Here is an 18,686-nt window from a genome sequence, read left to right on the forward strand (position 1 = left end):
AGGGGTGATCTTATCGAAACATTTAAAATCATGAAAGGGATAGACAAGATAGAGGTTGTTTCCACTGGTAGGGGAGACTAGAACTAGGGGGCACAGCCTCAAAATACAGGGGAGCCAATTTAAAACTGAGTTGAGGAGGAATTTCTTCTCCCAGAGGGTTGTGAATCTGTGGAATTCTCTGCCCAAGGAAGCAGTTGAGGCGAGCTCATTGCATGTATTCAAGTCACAGATTGATAGATTTTTAACCAATAAGGGAATTAAGGGTTACGGGGAGAGGGCGGGTGCGTGGAGCTGAGTCCACGGCCAGATCAGCCATGATCTTATTGAATGGCGGAGCAGGCTCGAGGGACTAGATGGCCTACTCATGTTCCTAATTCTTATGTTCTTATGTTCTCTGTCTGTTCAGGTGGATGTAGAAAATCCTATGGCATTATTCGAAGAAAAGGAGAGGGGATATGGCCTGGCATCCCGGCCAGCGTTAATACTTCAACCAACAAGATTATCTCACTACTGTTTGTGCAATCGTGTTGTGTGCAAATTGGCAGTTGTTTTTGTCTACATTACAAGAGTTACTTAAAGTAATTCATTAGCTGTGAAGCACGTTGGGACATTGCGGTGACTTGGAAGTCAATATACAAAAGCAAGTTCTTTCTTTCAAAATTGTTTATTCTCGTTGTGGGATACTATTCATGTGCCAAGCAGCCTGAGACAATAAGAATTTCTTCTTTTTCAGCCTTAGTGATTAATGTATTTTTTCAGATTGGGCTACTTTCCATAGTCTTGATTGAAATTGACTAAATAAGGAGTCTGTCTGCCACCACCAGTTAGGCTGTGGTTAGAGTTCAAAACTTAACAAGTGTTGAGTTTTGATCCATACAGCTGCAATATGTGGCATCAGCATTCTCATTAAAACATGTGAAGATTGAATTAAGTGTCTTGGTTCACTGTTGAATGAGTACAACAGAAAAGCTGATCTTCATGAGCTCAATCCATACTGCTACATATTGTCCTATAATTTATATGAACATGGGAGCCAGGGAAAAAGCTATCTTGTTATCTTTTCCTGATACTGGGAGTCACAAGTCACACAGCTCAAGTATTTTTACATTTTAAATTTAAGCAAATAATGATAAATCAGCAAAGATGAAGGTTAACAGCACAAGATCAGCTGATCAGGCAAATAATAGGATAAACAAGATATGACCACCTGGTCCCAAAGACTAACTAAGTTGATCAGCAGCAACAGATTTATTTCCAGATCTCAAACTAGACTAATAAACTCTTTTCACACCCAAATATAGTAACATGATAGAGATGTGACTTACTCAGTTTCACAAGGGCATTCCTTTTTTCCCCATGTTCGGTGTAACCAAAGTTAACCTCCCAACTTTTCAGTCCTTCTTTCACATCACAATATTTGTTTCCACAGCAAAACTGACCTGAAGTAGGAAAAATTATATTAACGAACTTTAACACATTTTCAAAAACATTGCCAGTGGTGGTATTCTCACTCTCTCTTGATTCATCTTGTAGTCATGGGACTGTATTGGTATTTCAACAGACAAGGAGGACCAGGCAGGTAGGGCAGGAGTCCCCCTGAGTGCATTTCGCTCGCTAACCAGTTTTCAGTTCTGGATACTGGTGAGGGCGATGGTTCCTCTTTGGAGTGCAGCCAGAGCCAAGTCCGTGGCACCATTGGTGGCTCAGCTGCACAGGAGGAGTGGGGGGGGGGGGGAGTTGAGGAAGAAGAGTGGAAGAGCAATAGTGGTAGGGGATTTGATAGTTAGGGGAACAGACAGGTGTTTCTGCAGCTGTAGGCGCGACTCTAGGATGATATGTTGCCTCCCTGGTGCCACGGTCAAGGATGTCACTGAATGGTTGCAGGACATTTTGAGGGGGGGGGGCGGGGGCGGTGAACAGCCAGAGGTCATTGTCCATATTGGTACCAATGTCAAAAGGTCGAAAGTGGGATGAGGTCCTGCAGGCAGTTTTTAGGGAGCTAGGAAAGAGATTAAAAAGCATGACCTCACAGGTCGTAATTTCCGGATTACTCCTAGTGCTACGTGCTCGTGAGTACAGAAATAGGAGGACAGAACAGATGAATGCAGGGCTGCAGAGATGGTGCAGGAGGGAGGGCTTTAGATTCCTGAGGCATTGGGACCGTTTCTGGGGGAGTGGTACATGTACAAGCCGGACGGGTTGCACCTCAACAGGGCCTGAACCAATATCCTCGGGTGGGGGGGCAGGGTTGCTAGTGCTGTTAGGGAGGGTTTAAGCTAGCTTGGCAGGGGATGGGAACCCGAGAGTAGATTCAGAAGGAAGAAAAGCAAAGTTGGAAATGGAAGGCAGAAAATTAGTAAGAGAGTGAGGAAACAAAGGCTAGAAAATAAACAACAAGGGAACTTGGCAGTGCTAAATGGTATACAGGTTGAATCTCCCTTATCCCGAACTCCCTTATCCAGAACCACCCCTCGTTCAGAACCATTCCCGGCCACCGGGTGGTGCATGCGCAGAACTCTGATATGAACAAATTGAAGTCCTTCCTCACTGCCGACTCCTGCAATCGCTGGCCTGACCCCCCGCGATCCACTGCCGCCGCACCCCCCACCCCCCCGAACCATGATCTCTCTGCCGCACTCCCAGCCCCAAGCCAGCCAGCCCACCCCAATATCTACCTGTATCACCCCTAAGTTAACCCCTCGTCCAGAACAGGCCAGATCCCGAGGTGTCCGGATAAGGGAGGTTCAACCTGTATACTTCAATGCAAGGAGTCTAAGGAATAAGGCAGATGAACTGAGGGCACAGATAGACACATGGGCTTATGTATTATAGCTATTACTGAGACATGGCTGAAAGAAGGGCAGGATAGGCAACTCAATATCTCTGATTACAGGGTTATCAGTTGAGATAGAGGGGGAGACAGAAAAAGAGGAGGGGGGTCTCAGTATTGATTAAAGAAACAATTACAGCTGTGAGGAGGGATATGATGCTAGAAGGATCATCAAATGAGGCCATATGGGTTGAACTGAAGAATAAAAAAGGGACAATCACAATGCAGGGAGTTGTACTCTAGACCCCCAAATAGTCAAGAGTGAGATAGAAGAGCAAATATGTCGGCAAATTTCTGACAAGTGCAAAAACAATAGGGCAATAATAGTATGGGATTTCAACTACCCTAATGTTAACGAGGATAAAATCAGTGTGAAAGATATAGCGGGAGCAAAATTCTTAAAATGCATTCAGGAGAACCTTTTTGGCCAGTATGTAATAAGCCCAACAAGAGAGGGGGCAGTTCTGGACTTAGTTTTAGGGAATTAAGCTGGGCAGGTGGAAGAGCATTTTGGTGCCAGTGATCATAATTCAGCTAGATTTAGGGTATGATGGTAAAGAACAAAGATAGATCAGGAATAAATGTTCTCAATTGGGGAAAAGCTAATTTTACTAAGCTGAGATGTAATTTAGTCAAAGTGGACTGGAAACTGCTACTTGAAGGTAGCTAAGTGTTAGAGCAGTGGGAGGCATTCAAGGAAGAGATAGTGAGGGTTCAGAGCAAATATGTTCCCTTAAAAAAGGGTGGGACTAAAAAATCTAGAGCACCCTGGATGACAGGGGTATACAGGGTAAGATAAAGAAAACAGGAGAAGCTTATGACAGATACCGAGGGCTCAAAATTTGGCAGATGGAGTATAATGTTGGAAGTGAGAGATTATGTACTTTGGCAGAAAAAAAAACGAAGAGCAGGTTATTATTTAAATGGAGAAAAATTGCAAGTGCTGCAGTACATCAGGATATGCGGCTCCTGGTGCATGAAACACAAACGGATACAGCAAGTGATCAGGAAGGCCAATGGAATCTTGGCCTTTATTGCAAAGGGGATTGAGTATAAAAGCAGGGAAGTCTTGCTACAGTTATACAGGGTATTGGTGAGGCCACACCTGGAATATTGCGTACAGTTTTGGTTTCCATATTTAAGAAAGGATATACTTGCTTTGGAGGCAGTTCAGAGAAGGTTCACTAGGTTGATTCCGGAGATGAGGGGGTTAACTTATGAGGAAAGGTTGAGTAGGTTGGGCCTTACTCATTGGAATTCAGAAGAATGAGAGGTGAGCTTATTGAAACGTATAAGATAATGCGGGGGCTTGACAAGGTGGATGTAGAGAGGATGTTTCCACTGATAGGGGAGACTAGAATTAGAGGCCGCCCATTTAAAACTGAGATGAGGAGGAATTTCTTCTCTCAGAGGGTTGTAAATCTGTGGAATTCACTGCCTTAGAGAGCTGTGGAAGTTGGGACATTGAATAAATTTAAGACAGAGATAGACAGTTTCTTAACTGATAAGGGAATAAGGGGGTATGGAGTGCGGGCAGGGAAGTGGACCCGAGTACATGATTGGATCAGCCATGATCGCATTAAATAGCAGGCTCGAGGGGCTGTAAGGCCTATTCCTGCTCCTATTTCTTATGCTCTTATGTAAAACTGCAGAAACCCTAGAGGAGTATAGAAAGTGCAGGGGTGAAATTAAAAAGGAAATTCGGAAAGCATGAAAAAATATTGGCAAGTAAAATCAAGGAAAACCCAAAGATATTAAGAGCAAGAGGATAACTAAAGAAAGAGTAGGGCCTATTAGAGACCATAAAGGTAATTCGTGTGTGTGGAGGTGGAAGACGTGGGCATGGTTCTTAATGAATATTTTGCATCTGTTTTCACAAAAGAGAGCGATGATGCAGACATTGCAATCAGGGAATAGGTGTGTGAAATATTAGATGAAATAAACATTGAGAGAGAGGAAGTATTAAGGGGTTTAGCATCTTTGCAAGTGGATAAATCACCAGGCCCGGATGAAATGGATCCCAGGCTATTAAGTGAAGCAAGAGAGGAAATAGCAGAGGCTCTGACAATCATTTTCCAATCCTCTCTGGCTACAGATGTGGTGCCGGAAGACTGCTAATGTTGTACCGCTGTTTAATAAGGGAGAAAGGAATAAACCGAGTAATTACAGTTCCAGTTAGCTTAACCTCAGTGGTGGGAAAATGATTGGAAAAAATTCTGAGGGAAAGGATAAATCTTCATTTACAAAGACACGGATTAATCAAGGACAGTCAGCATGGATTTGTTAAGGGAAGGTCGTGTCTGACTAACTTGGTTGAATTTTTTGAGGTGGTAACAAGGAGGGTAGTGTGTTTGATGTAGTGTGTATGGATTTTAGCAAGGCTTTTGATAAGGTCCCACATGGCGAGCTAGTCACGGAGGTAAAAGCCCATTGGATCCAAGGCACAGTGGCAAGTTGGATCCAAAATTGGCTCAGAGGCAGGAAGTAAAGGGTAATGGTCGGTGGGTGTTTTTGTGACTGGAAGGCTGTTTCCAATGGGGTTCCGTAGGGCTCAGTACTAGGTTCCTTGCTTTTTGTGGTATATATTAATGATTTAGACTTGAATGTAAGGTATGATTAAGAAGTTTGCAGATGATACAAAAATTGTCCATGTGGTTGATAATGAAGAAGAAAGCTGTAGACGGCAGGAAGATATCGATGGACTGGTCAAATAGTGGCAAATGGAATTCAATCCAGAGAAGTATGAAGTAATGCATTGGGGTAGGTCTAACAAGGCAAGGAAATACACAATAAATGGTAGGACACTGAAAAGTGTAGAGGAATAGAGGGACCTTGGAGTGCATATCCACAGATCCCTGAAGGTAGCAGGACAGGTAGATAACGTGGTCAAGAAGGAAAAAGGAATACTTGCCTTTATTAGCTGAGGCAGAGAGTATAAGAGCAAGGAGGTTATGCTTGAATTGTATAAAACATTAGTTAGGCCACAGCTAGAGTACTGCATGCAGTTCTGGTCATCACATTACAGGAAAGATGTGATTGCACCAGAGAGGGTACAAAGGAGATTTACGAGGATGTTGCCTGGACTGGACAATTTTAGCTATGAGGAAAGATTGGATAGGCTGGGGTTGTTTAGTTTAGAACAGAGGAAGCTGAGGGGAGAGCTAACTGAAGTGTATAAAATTATGAGGGGGCTAGATAGAGTGGATCGAAAGGATCTATTTCCCTTAGCGGGGGGGTCAATCACCAGGGGGCATAGATTTAAAATAATTGGTCGGAGGTTTAGAGGGGATTTGAGGAGAAATGTTTTCACCCAGAGGGTGGTGGGGGTCTGGAACTCACTGCCTCAAAGGATAGTAGAGGTAGAAACCCTCATAGCATTTAAAAAGTATTTGGATATGCACATGAAGTGCCGTAACCTACAAGGCTATGGACCAAGAGCTGAAAAGTGGGATTAGGCTGGATAGCTCTTTGTTGGCTGGCACAGACACGATGGGCCAAAATGTCTCCTCTGTGCTGTAAATTTCTATGATTCTATGAACTATGTTGAATAAATGGAGGTTTTAGTACATGACATTACAATGGAAATAAATAAGTTGGAGGAATAGTATGGTTTTTCCGTAATTGTAAGCGGTCAATTAATTTTAGGTGTTGTATGTAAAACAAGTGGTAGAACGTCAATTCTACTATTTCTCTTTATAAAACGCATATAGCATTAATTTCTGTTAACATGCAAATTGTTATCATTTGCACAGGCCAAGTATCTCCCCGTCACTGAATTTTCTTATTTTTTATACTGTTAGAGATTAGGGTCCATCAGATTTTTGAGAAAATTTGTAAAAAATGTGGATGTGATTTTATTAGGAATGCGTTCACACTTTTTATATTTCAAAACTAGGTTTATATAGATTAAGCAAATATTTGTAAAGACTAGTTTTTGGGCAAAAATGCAGTCATTAAACAATATTTAGCAGGCTATATGTCATTGTATTTATGTAGCCCTCTCAACAATACAAACTGAATTTGTCCCAGATTGACTTTGCTGTATTTATATAGGCTACCTATTAATGGTTTGTACTTGTCCTCAGATATCTCATGCCTCTGCCGTAAATTTTCCTTTAATTCTAATGTCAGCACTACTGTCAACACAATTACATTTGAATTCACTCTTGGGTTCATCATTGACTTTAATGGCACAGTCTTGCCCCCAAATCACAGAACAAGTAAGGTCACATTGAATCTATCAATTTTATAAAAATATTAAGTTCAAAATTTGTGGCCACTTCAAGAAAATGCAAATGTAGGACTGGCTGAACAATGTGATATAATGCTGGAGTCATTTTTTAAGTAAATTATGCAATACTAAGAATTTTGGAGTTGCTGAACGCGTGGCATGCGATAAATGCAATGACGTAAACTCACATTTTATTGTCTATTAAGACCTCTGTTAGATTGCTTGCAATCGAGTTCACACAAATATAAACAGGAATATTTTGGAGAATCTTGAAAAAAAACTAAAACAAAATCTTAAGTTTAAAGGCAGTACCAGTTTTGATGGTAAATTTAATGGAAAATGGTATGGTAGGATTAAGCATAGTGCATATTCTGGTTACTTCAAAGTGTGAATGTCTCTGGTTACTTCAAAGTGTGAATGTCTCTGGTTACTTCAAAGTGTGAATGTCTCTGGTTACTTCAAAGTGCTTTCTATCTTTAATATTGTATTGGACAGTAAGGTTACTCCAGAGCTCATGAGATATGAATAGTAATTAACGGGAAGCCCCACTTAAGATGCAAGATAGAAACGGGGAAAGTGCATCACCAAATGGGAATTTTCTAACATTTTCTAATGAAAGTCAAGAAAGTGCAGTTAAGAATAGTAAATCAACAGCTTTCTCTTGGAGACATTTGTGTTCTTGCCTATGAACTTTTGTAAGAAAACCGCATTGATAGCCTGGCCACTACCCAAGACATCGGGAACACGCAGTGGAAGATGAGCAAAGATCTCCAGACAATCTTTTGATAAGATCACCTGACAGCCCAAGATGGCTTATATCGGATGGCATCGAGATACCGGTGTGAGTGTGCAGACGTGAATTGTAGTATATGAAGCAATTAGCACGCGGAAATGCATGGTGAATTTGCACTGAAGAACGGGTCTCAGACTTGACAAGCAAGGCATGAAATGGTTAATATGGCTCAGGAAGTGAGACAAGTTTTAATGCATTGGTACATACTCCATCGAGAAACTTTCTAATTAATGAATCAGGATAGAGTTAAACGCACTGGTACCTGTTATGTGGCACAATTATGTCAGCACACCCTTGGGTTCATATTATTTTACATGCTCTGATAGTTCTCCAACTTGTAATGATAGTGTATTTGATATATATACGCCATGTAGCAAGACTTTGATGCATAAGCCAAAATCATACCAAAATTCAGAAAGGACAAAGTTACTGTCATGAAGCATATTGATATCGGAGGTAGTGAATTGATCTTGGATATACTGATAATCCAGATTAAGAGGGCTAGTCAATATCATCATAAAATGAGAAGTCGGAAAGAATTCCTCCGCCTCAAGTAAGCAACGTAGAGGAGACCCCAGGTGGGGTAAGATCAGGAAAGAACACAAGAAACAGGATACCCCAGGCGGGGCAGAATTGGAACACGTTCCAGTGAATTAAATTTGAGTAAGGGGTCAAAAGGTTGCTCCTCTCCCTCAAAGGAATGGACTATAAGGGGAAAATCTTAATTTCTGGGTCTCCCTACTAACAATGCCCAAATCGACAAAGCAATGATAGAACACAGAGAGATTATGGCTCTATGGAGTGGTGGGAAACTACATAGAACGTGGGACAACACTCTTTGTACATAAATATTTCTACGGCAATCTTACCTATCCAGATGATATTAACATTCATTGTATGTTTGTCAGAAAGTAGATTAAGATAGTCGAGAAATCAATGTTTAAAACATTTCATCCTCGAGGTGGGGATTTGTAAGAAAGACTGGTATTAGAGATTCATAGTGGATAGGAATCATATATGTATAGATTCAATAGTAGTCATTGACCAGCTAATCTTACCCACGATTCGCTGCTGACATGGAAATATTAGAAATTGTTTGAATGTATGCAAAAGCAGTCAAAGCAGCTTTTGACTGAGCTCAGACAAACAAGCAGGCACAGGCTGCGAGTGAAGGTCAAATTGTTAAAATGTTATAATGCAAAGTAGAAATTAGAGTTTGTCTAACAAAACGGTTAGTATAAAAAAAATTATAATGTAAAGTAGAAATTAGAGTACATTTAATATCAATACTAGTGTTTGAAAGAGTTAGTAATAAAGAAACATGAGATAGCTTGAGATGGGCCCATTGGTACAGCTTGAAGCTAGGAACAAGAGAGACAAGACAAATTCCAATGAGGTGAAGGAATATGTAAAACATCAATAACACACAAAATAAGGTTTTTGGAAAACTACTGAAGGCAGGCGTGACCAGGATGATACCTTTGGTCTGAGTGACAATGGTAATTTGACCATTAGAACCAATTAAAAAGGATGATTTTGTTAAAAACCATTTATGGACACTGGCCAAACAAACCTTTGATAACAAATAGGTTAAAACATCGATACGCAAGGAATAACTTTACACGGAGACTGCTGGAAGAACAAGAAACAGACTGAAGACGATGTCACCTGTGTCCGAGAGTTTCCAGGGACCAAGGACTGCTAACTTCTCGCTGAATTGTCACCTTTTGTTACGTACATTATGCTGTAAACTTAATAAATCTTGATCTATTGCTCAAACATACTGACTGCTGCCTAATTGGGGTCTTGTTCAAGAACCTTAAAAAAATCTACAATAAGAATCTCTACACTAGAGAGGTTCCAGCTATTCCAATATTTAAATTGTTCACTATATTCTGAGACGTTCTCTGTTGTTCCTGTTTCTACATGGGGAAGCTGCGAATATACAATAAAGACTGCAGAACAATGTCGTTGATTACTTCCAGAAATATGAGGCTGAGTAAACAGCTGCCATATCCACACAAGTACTAGAATGATCAGGTCCCCTGAAGTCAGAATCAGGGGAAATCATAACGGGGAACAAAGAAATGGCAGACCAATTGAACAAGTACTTTGGTTCGGTATTCACTAAGGAGGTCACAAACAACCTTCCGGATATAAAAGGGATCAGAGAGTCTAGTAAGAAGGAGGAACTGAGGGAAATCCTTATTAGTCGGGAAATTGTGTTGGGGAAATTGATGGGATTGATGGCCGATAAATCCCCAGGGCCTGATGGACTGCATCCCAGAGTACTTAAGGAGGTGGCCTTGGAAATAGCGGATGCATTGACAGTCATTTTCCAACATTCCATTGACTCTGGATCAGTTCCTATCGAGTGGAGGGTAGCCACTGTTTTCTCTCTCCCACTTTTTAAAAAAGGAGGGAGAGAGAAAACAGGGAATTATAGACCGGTCAGCCTGACCTCAGTAGTGTGTAAAATGATGGAATCAATTATTAAGGATGTCATAGCAGCGCATTTGGAAAGAGGTGACATGATAGGTCCAAGTCAGCATGGATTTGTGAAAGGGAAATCATGCTTAACAAACCTTCTGGAATTTTTTGAGGATGTTTCCAGTAGAGTGGACAAGGGAGAACCAGTTGATGTGGTATATTTGGATTTTCAGAAGGCTTTCGACAAGGTCCCACAAAAGAGATTAATGTGCAAAGTTAAAGCACATGGGATTGGGGGTAGTGTGCTGACATGGATTGAGAACTGGTTGGCAGACAGGAAGCAAAGAGTAGGAGTAAATGGGTACTTTTCAGAATGGCAGGCAGTGACTAGTGGGGTGCCGCAAGGTTCTGTGCTGGGGCCCCAGCTGTTTACATTGTACATTAATGATTTGGACGAGGAGATTAAATGTAGTATCTCCACATTTGCGGATGACACTAAGTTGGGTGGCAGTGTACGCTGCGAGGAGGATGCTATGAGGCTGCAGAGTGACTTGGATAGGTTAGGTGATTGGGCAAATGCATGGCACATGAAGTATAATGTGGATAAATGTGAGGTTATCCACTTTGGTGGTAAAAACAGAGAGACAGACTATTATCTGAATGGTGACAGATTAGGAAAAGGGGAGGTGCAACGAGACCTGGGTGTCATGGTACATCAGTCATTGAAGGTTGGCATGCAGGTACAGCAGGCGGTTAAGAAAGCAAATGGCATGTTGGCCTTCATAGCGAGGGGATTTGAGTACAGGGGCAGGGAGGTGTTGCTACAGTTGTACAGGGCCTTGGTGAGGCCACACCTGGAGTATTGTGTACAGTTTTGGTCTCCTAACTTGAGGAAGGACATTCTTGCTATTGAGGGAGTGCAGCGAAGGTTCACCAGACTGATTCCCGGGATGGCGGGACTGACAGATTAAGAAAGACTGGATCAACTGGGCTTGTATTCACTGGAGTTCAGAAGAATGAGAGGGGATCTCATAGAAACGTTTAAAATTCTGACGGGTTTGGACAGGTTAGATGCAGGAAGAATGTTCTCAATGTTGGGGAAGTCCAGAACCAGGGGTCACAGATAAGGGGTAAGCCATTTAGGACCGAGATGAGGAGAAACTTCTTCATCCAGAGAGTGGTGAACCTGTGGAATTCTCTACCACAGAAAGTTGTTGAGTCCAATTCACTAAATATATACAAAAAGGAGTTAGATGTAGTCCTTACTACTAGGGGGGGATCAAGGGGTATGGCGAGAAAGCAGGAATGGGGTACTGAAGTTGCATGTTCAGCCATGAACTCATTGAATGGTGGTGCAGGCTCGAAGGGCCGAATGGCCTACTCCTGCACCTATTTTCTATGTTTCGATATCTCTGTGTTTCTATGACCAGACCATTAACTATTTATTTCTGTCCATGGCATTTGCAATTGTCTCGTTGGGAGGCATATTGTTGGAGAAGAGTAAGAGAGCTGTATTCTGCATCTAGTTGTGCTATACCTGAGCAGTACACCAGGACAACTGCCCTACTCTTCTTCCAATAGTACCATGGAATCTTTTACGTCCACCCGAGAGGTCGACGGGACCTTGGCTTAATGTCTCATCCAAATGACAGCACCTTCAACTGTGCAGCACTTCCCTCAGTACATTAGAATGCCAGCCTAAGTTATGTGCATATGGAGCAGAGTTTGAACACAAGACCTTCTGACTCAGAGCCAAGAGTGCTACCATAAAGCCAAGGCTGACATCTTAATTTGTACAATGCTGAAAGATCCAGATTATAAGCATCATAGAAACTTAGATGGTTTTGCCTGAATTTTGTGCTCATCAAGTTGATAAATGGTGGATGCAGAAACCCTCACCACTTTTAAGAGACAGTTGGATGGGCACTTAAAGTGCCATAACCTGCAGGGTTACGGACCTAGAGCTGGTAATTGGGATTAGACTGGATGACCTTTTGTTGGACAGCGCAGATATAATGGTAAGTACTGCAGGGAATCGAATACGGCCAGGGTGATCGCCTGGACTAGTTTCGATCACCTGGATGGGTCAGAGAGGAATTTTCCCAGATTTCTTTCTCCCTAAATTGGCCTGGGTTTTTAAATATGGTTTTTGCCTCTCCCAGGAGATCACATGGTTCCAGTTGGGGTGGAGTGCAGAATGTTTTAGTATAAGTGGTGTCGCTGTTGTGAGAGACAGACTGGTTGGGCTGGGTGCTCGTTGCTTTGCCGTCATTGTTCATAGGTTTATATGTAACCTTCAGGGCTGCTGACCAAGGGCCGTGTGGCTCTTTGTCGGCTGGCGTGGACATGATGGGCCGAAATGGCCTCCGTCTGCGCTGTAAATTTCTATGTTTCTAAATGCCAAGTATAGAACACTGTAGCACTGGTGCAACATTTCTCCATTTCCCTCTCAGATTGTCAACTTAGTTCCAATATCAGCGATTTTGCACTGTACTCATACCCCACAAAGAACAGGATTAAAACTGCCCAAACTCATATAGGTGGGACTTTTACAACGACCAAATAGAAGTGCCTTTCATGAACTTGAATCAGATCTCAGAAATGGAAGGCCAGTGTCTAACCCATTGCACCAACCAATCCTATTGTTTGTTTTAATATTGGAAATGCATTACCTTTTCCTGAAATCACTTCTTTATCCATTCGCCATCGAAATCCAAACTGTCAGATGCAAAACTGATACTAGTAAATGGAATATACTATAGAAGATAGTTAAAATAGAATTAATATAAGGAACATAGTGGTTAAGTAAAAAGTTACTGTAGAACCATTTGATGACTGATGTACATTTAAACAGCAGTTACCTCCAATTAATTTTGGGGGATTTTTATTTAAAGTGTTACTTTTTAATTGCAATACTACTATGACTAGCTTTGCTGGGATAAGAAAAGATTCTCATTATGAAGTATAATCAGTAAAACCATGAGATAGCTATCTTCTATAGTGGTAATGGTTTTGCGTCAGCACGCATTCAGAGAATGTAGGACAATGCTTGTAGTGTGGGTGTATTTTCTGTTCTGTTGATGTAGCTTCAGTCATTTTATTCCCCCCCAGTCGCTTTCTGGCCTCAGTTTATCAAACAGTTCCACCATAACATTTCATTATGAAAATATTATTACTTTTGTTTCCTTGTATAAAATGAGTGCCCCGGATTTTGCGGTTAGCGATGAACAAATGGCACCAGACGATCATTACACTTACACTTGCCCGCAGACGTCTATGTGCTTTTGCACTGGAACTTCCTGTGATTAGAGGGCCAAAACAGTGTGGTACTAGTGGTGTGCCGCAGGGCTCAGTGCTGGGACCCCAGCTATTTACAATATACATCAATGATTTAGATGAAGGAATTGAGTGTAATATCTCCAAGTTTGAGATGAGACTAAGCTGGGCGGCGGTGTGAGCTGCGAGGAGAATGCTAAGAGGCTGCAGGCTGACTTGGACAGGTTGAGCGAATAGGCAAATACATGGCAGATGCAGTGTAATGTGGATAAATGTGAGGTTATCCACTTTGGTGGCAAAAACACGAAGGCAGAATATCTGAATGGCGGCAAATTAGGAAAAGGGCAGGTGCAACGAGACCTGGGTATCATGGTATATCAGTCGTTGAAAGTTGGCATGCAGGTACAGCAGGCAGTGAAGGTGGAAAATGGCATGTTGGCCTTCATAGCTAGGGGATTTGAGTATAGGAGCAGGGAGTTGTACAGGGCCTTAGTGAGGCCACCTGGAATATTGTGTTCAGTTTTGGTCTCCTAATCGGAGGAAGGACGTTCTTGCTATTGAGGGAGTGCAGCGAAGGTTCACCAGGCTGATTCCTGGGATGACAGGACTGACATATGAAGAAAGACTGGATCGACTGGGCCTGTATTCACTGGAGTTTAGAAGAATGAGAGGGGATCTCATAGAAACATATAAAATTCTGACAGGACTGGACAGGTTAGATGCAGGAAGAACGTTCCCGATGTTGGGGAAGTCCAGAACCAGGGGACACAGTCTAAGGATAAGGGGTAAGCCATTTAGGACCGAGATGAGGAAAAACTTCTTCACTCAGGAGAGTTGTTAACCTGTGGAATTCTCTGCTGCAGAGAGTTGTTGATGCCAGTTCGTTGGATATATTCAAGAGGGAGTTAGATATGGCCCTTACAGCTAAAGAGATCAAGGGGTATGGAGAGAAAGCAGGGAAGGGGTACAGAGGTGATGATCAGCCATGATCTTATTGAATGATGGTACAGGCTCGAAAGGCCTACTCCTGCACCTATTTTCTATGTTTCAATGTACCCTCTGCTGCGGATCTGGGACCTGTGTGAACAAGACAAGCAACTGTGTACCTCTTTAACCAATCAGATTTAAGGGGCCGGATTTTCAGCTTTCAAGGTTTTTCGGTGAAAACGATAGCGATACGTAAAACTTACCGTTTTCATAGCGCTATCGTTTTCAGCCTGAACTTTCGGCCTTTACGTCTGTGCCAGGGTGGTAAGGGAGGCGATGCACAAGCATTCATGGTGCAATGATCGAATCGTTGAAAACATTTTTTAAAAATAAAACGTACCTTTTTTTGCAGGTTAGGGCTGCACCGACAGATTTGACCTGTTGTTATTTTGGGCGCGGCGTACAGGTCGGCAGAGTGCCATAAGTCCGACACAAACGCAATCCGCGGCTCAGCGTAGCTCTCCCCGCCGAAATTTGGAAACGCTGCCACAAACAGGTACCCGAGGATTCTGCCCGGACTTTGCGACCAGGTCAAATCGCGGCGATAACCCGGTCGCAAACCTGCCGAAAATCCGGCCCAAGAAGCCTTACTAAGGCACGCTGTTATCATCACCGTTATTTCTACCGCAAAATCCAGGCCATTATAATCTCCAAATGAACATTTTCACCCTATGTATATTTATAAATAAAGTGGCAGAGTTTCAGATACATACCTTATTGTGTTTGTATTGACTCAAATCAGCAATACAATATTCTTTGAATAATTTATCATAGTATTTCTTTGCCAGTGTTTTCTCCCTAAAAGAAGAAGAAACTTTGTTCAGATATTCTAAAAGGAAAGGAAACCATTTTCATTTATGTGCACTTCAATGCAAGTATCTATGTAGTTAAAATTCTGGCCTCCTTCTCCAGTGGCATCAGACCTCAATTCACCGCAAAGCAAGTTCAGCCAGATCCCAGACCTACTCTTCCTGAATGGTAAATACAAGATGCCACTGGTTATGTCTACAGTTAATTCAGATCTACCATATTTCCAGTTCATTGAGGCGAAGCACCATCAAGGCATACACCTACATAAAACCTTATCAAAAAACTCAGTTTAAAGATGGAGAATCCCAAAATGATTTGTTATGTTGGATTCAGAAAAGAAGTTGCATTCATATAGCACCTTTACTTAGTAAAACGTCCCAAGGTGCTGACAAAAAAATAAATTTGACACCGAGCCAGATAAGTAGTTATGGCATTTGACTAAAAGTTTGGTCAAAGAGGTAGATTTTAAAGAGTCACTTGAAGAAGGAAGGAGAGGTAGAGAGATGGAGAGGTTTAGGGAGGGAGTTCCAGAACTTGGGGCCTAGGCAGCTGAAGGCTCAGCCACCGATGGTTGAGCAGTTATAATCAGAGATGCTCAAGAGGGCTAAATTTGAGGGGCGCAGATATCTCGGGGGGAGGGGGGGGGTTATGTGGCTGAAGGAGAGCCGAGGCCATCAATGGATTTGTAAACAAGAATGATAATTTTGAAAGCGAGGCGTTGCTTAACCGGGAGCCAATGTAGGTCAGGGAGCGCAGGGGTGATGGGTAAGCGGGACTTGGCGCAAGTTAGGACATGGGCAGCCGAGTTTTGGATGATCTCAAGTTTACAGAGGGTAGAATGTGGGAGGCCAGCCAGGAGTGCGTTGAAGTAGTCAAGTCTAGAGATAACAAATGCATGGATGAAGGTTTCAGCAGCAGATGAGCTGAGGCAGGAGCAGAAACTGGCAAGTTACGGAAGTAGAAATAGGTGGTTTTAGTTACGTCATGAATATGTGGCTGGAAGCATATTTCAGGGTCAAAATATGACACCTTGGTTCCGAACAGTCTGGGTTAGCCTCAGACGGATGCTAGGGAGAGGTATAGAGTTGGTGGCTGGGGAACACAGATCGTGGCAGGGACCAAAGACAATGGCTTCAGTTTTCCCAATATTTAATTTGAGAAAAATTCTGCTCATCCAGGACTAGATGTCGGACAAGTCGTCTGACAATTTAGAGACCGTGGAGAGGTCGAGAAAAGCGGTGGTGAGGTAGAGCTGGGTATCGTCAGTGTACATGTGGAAACTGACGGCGTGTTTTCGGAGGATGTCGCCAAAAGACAGCATATAGATGAGAAACAGGAGGGGCCAAGGATAGATCCTTGGAGTACACCAGGGGTAACACAGGGGTAGGAAGAGAAGCTGTTGCAGGAGATTTTATGGCTACGATTAGATCGATAAGAATAGAGCCAGGCGAGTGCAGTCCCACCCAGCTGGATGATGCTGGAAAGGCAGGATGGAGTGGTCAACCGTGTCAAAGGTTGCAGACAGGCCAAGAAGCATGAGGAGGAATATTATCCTTTGTCACAGTCACAAAGGATGTAATTTGTGACTTTGATGAGAGCCTTTTCGGTACTGTGGCAGAGGCGGAAACCAGATTGAAGCAATTCAAACATGGAATTCTTGGAAAGATGGGCATGGACTTGGGAGGAGACAACAGATTCAAGGACTTTGGAAAGGAAAGGGAGGTTGGAAATGGGGCGTTAGCTTTCAAGCACAATGGGGTCAAGTGTTGTTTTGTTGAGGAGAAGTGATGACGGCAGATATAAATGAGGGTGGGGGGCGGGGGGGGAAACGGGACTGTACCCGAGGAGAGAACCATTAACAATGTCAGCTAACATGGGAGCCAGAAAAGGAAATTAGGTGGTCAGCAGTTTAGTGGGAATAGGGTAGAGGGAGCAGGAAGTGGGTCTCATGGACAAAATGAGCATGGAGAGGTCAAGAAGGGAGATCAGAGATAAACTGGAGAAAGATGCAAGTTTAGGACTTGAGCAGGGGGGAACCTCAAAGGAAGTTTGGCGCAGTAGGCTAGGGGAAGGAAGGGAAGTGTCAGAGGCAACTGATTGGATTGTCTCAATCTTTGAGACAAAGAAGTCCATGAGCTCCTCGCACTTGTTGTTGGAGGCGAGTGTGGTGGACACAGGGGAGAGGAATTTAAGAAGACGTTTAGCAGTAGAGAATAGTAGCCGGGGATTCTCTTTGCATTACAGAATTATCCTGGAATAGAGAGCAGTTTTGGCAGACAAGAATAGGACCGGGTAATGCTTTATGTGGTCCAGCCAGAACTGGCGGTGAATGGCGAAACCAGTTTTCCGCCACATCCGTTCAAGTCTGTACCACTTGGACTTGAGGGAGCGAACATGAGGGCCATACCAGGGGGAAGGGCCAGGGTGAGAGAGAGTAATAGTTTTAATAGGGATTAGGTGAGGGTGTAGTTGAACAGATCGGTGGCTGCAGAAATATCGTGGTAAATGGAGGGCCAAAGTCTGGAGTTGATAACTGCAGTTGTGAGAGAGTCGAGAGAGTTTTTTTTCCAGGGGAGGAGGCAGAAGTAAGTAGGGTTGGGTTGGGGAAGGGGGTTGTGGGTGGAGAGCGATACAAGGAAATGGTCAGAGGTGGCCTTATCTGCAATTTATATGGTAGGAGTAGCGAGGCCATGAGAGAGGGTGTGGTCATGAATATGGGTTGGGGAATTTACATGGAGGGTGAGATTAAGGGAGGATAGGAGGATAGTGAACTCAGAGGAGGGATGAATTGAGATAGAGGTTGAAATCACCGAGGATGAAAAGTTGCTCGGTGCAGAGGCTCAATGAGGAAAGCAGTGAAAATATCTCAGTGATAAAATTTTTACCGTACCCGGGTGGGCGGTGGAGAATGAGAATTTCAAATGAGAGGTGAGGGGGTGGAATAAGGGGACTGGGAGAAATTTAGAACTCAGCAGAGGAGGACAAAGGGTTTGAAGAGGGCAGGAAAAATGGAGTACGAGAAGAAGCTTGCAGGGAACATTAAGGCGGATTGCAAAAGTTTCTATAGGTATGTAAAGAAAAAAAGGTTAGTAAAGACAAACGTAAGTCCCCTGCAGTCAGAATCAGGGGAAGTCATAACGGGGAACAAAGAAATGGCAGACCAATTGAACAATTACTTTGGTTCGGTATTCACTAAGGAGGACACCAACAACCTTCCGGATATAAAAGGGGACAGAGGGTCTAGTAAGGAGGAGGAACTGAGGGAAATCTTTATTAGTCGGGAAATTGTGCTGGGGAAATTGATGGGATTGAAGGCCGATAAATCTCCA

At 42.9% G+C, this 18,686-nt stretch overlaps 1 protein-coding gene across 3 annotated transcripts in view; it reads right to left on the bottom strand.

Annotated features, from left to right (window-relative positions):
* The window catches only part of fra10ac1 (FRA10A associated CGG repeat 1), a 58,527-nt gene that overhangs the window by 20,266 nt on the left and 19,575 nt on the right, over positions 1–18,686 (bottom strand). For all 3 annotated transcript variants that reach the window (XR_011592779.1, XR_011592780.1, XM_070876830.1), the window contains exons 7-9: positions 15,261–15,345; positions 12,957–13,002; positions 1,326–1,439 (exon numbers count right to left, since the gene is read on the bottom strand). Coding sequence is in view for 1 of the 3 variants with exons in the window: in XM_070876830.1 (XP_070732931.1) it covers positions 1,326–1,439; positions 12,957–13,002; positions 15,261–15,345 (245 nt within the window). In the remaining 2 variants the exon portion in view is untranslated. The remainder of the gene's footprint in view (positions 1–1,325; positions 1,440–12,956; positions 13,003–15,260; positions 15,346–18,686) is intronic.

Source organism: Pristiophorus japonicus, chromosome 3 (genome assembly GCF_044704955.1).
Source record: "Pristiophorus japonicus isolate sPriJap1 chromosome 3, sPriJap1.hap1, whole genome shotgun sequence".
In the NCBI taxonomy this organism is placed as follows: domain Eukaryota; kingdom Metazoa; phylum Chordata; class Chondrichthyes; family Pristiophoridae; genus Pristiophorus; species Pristiophorus japonicus.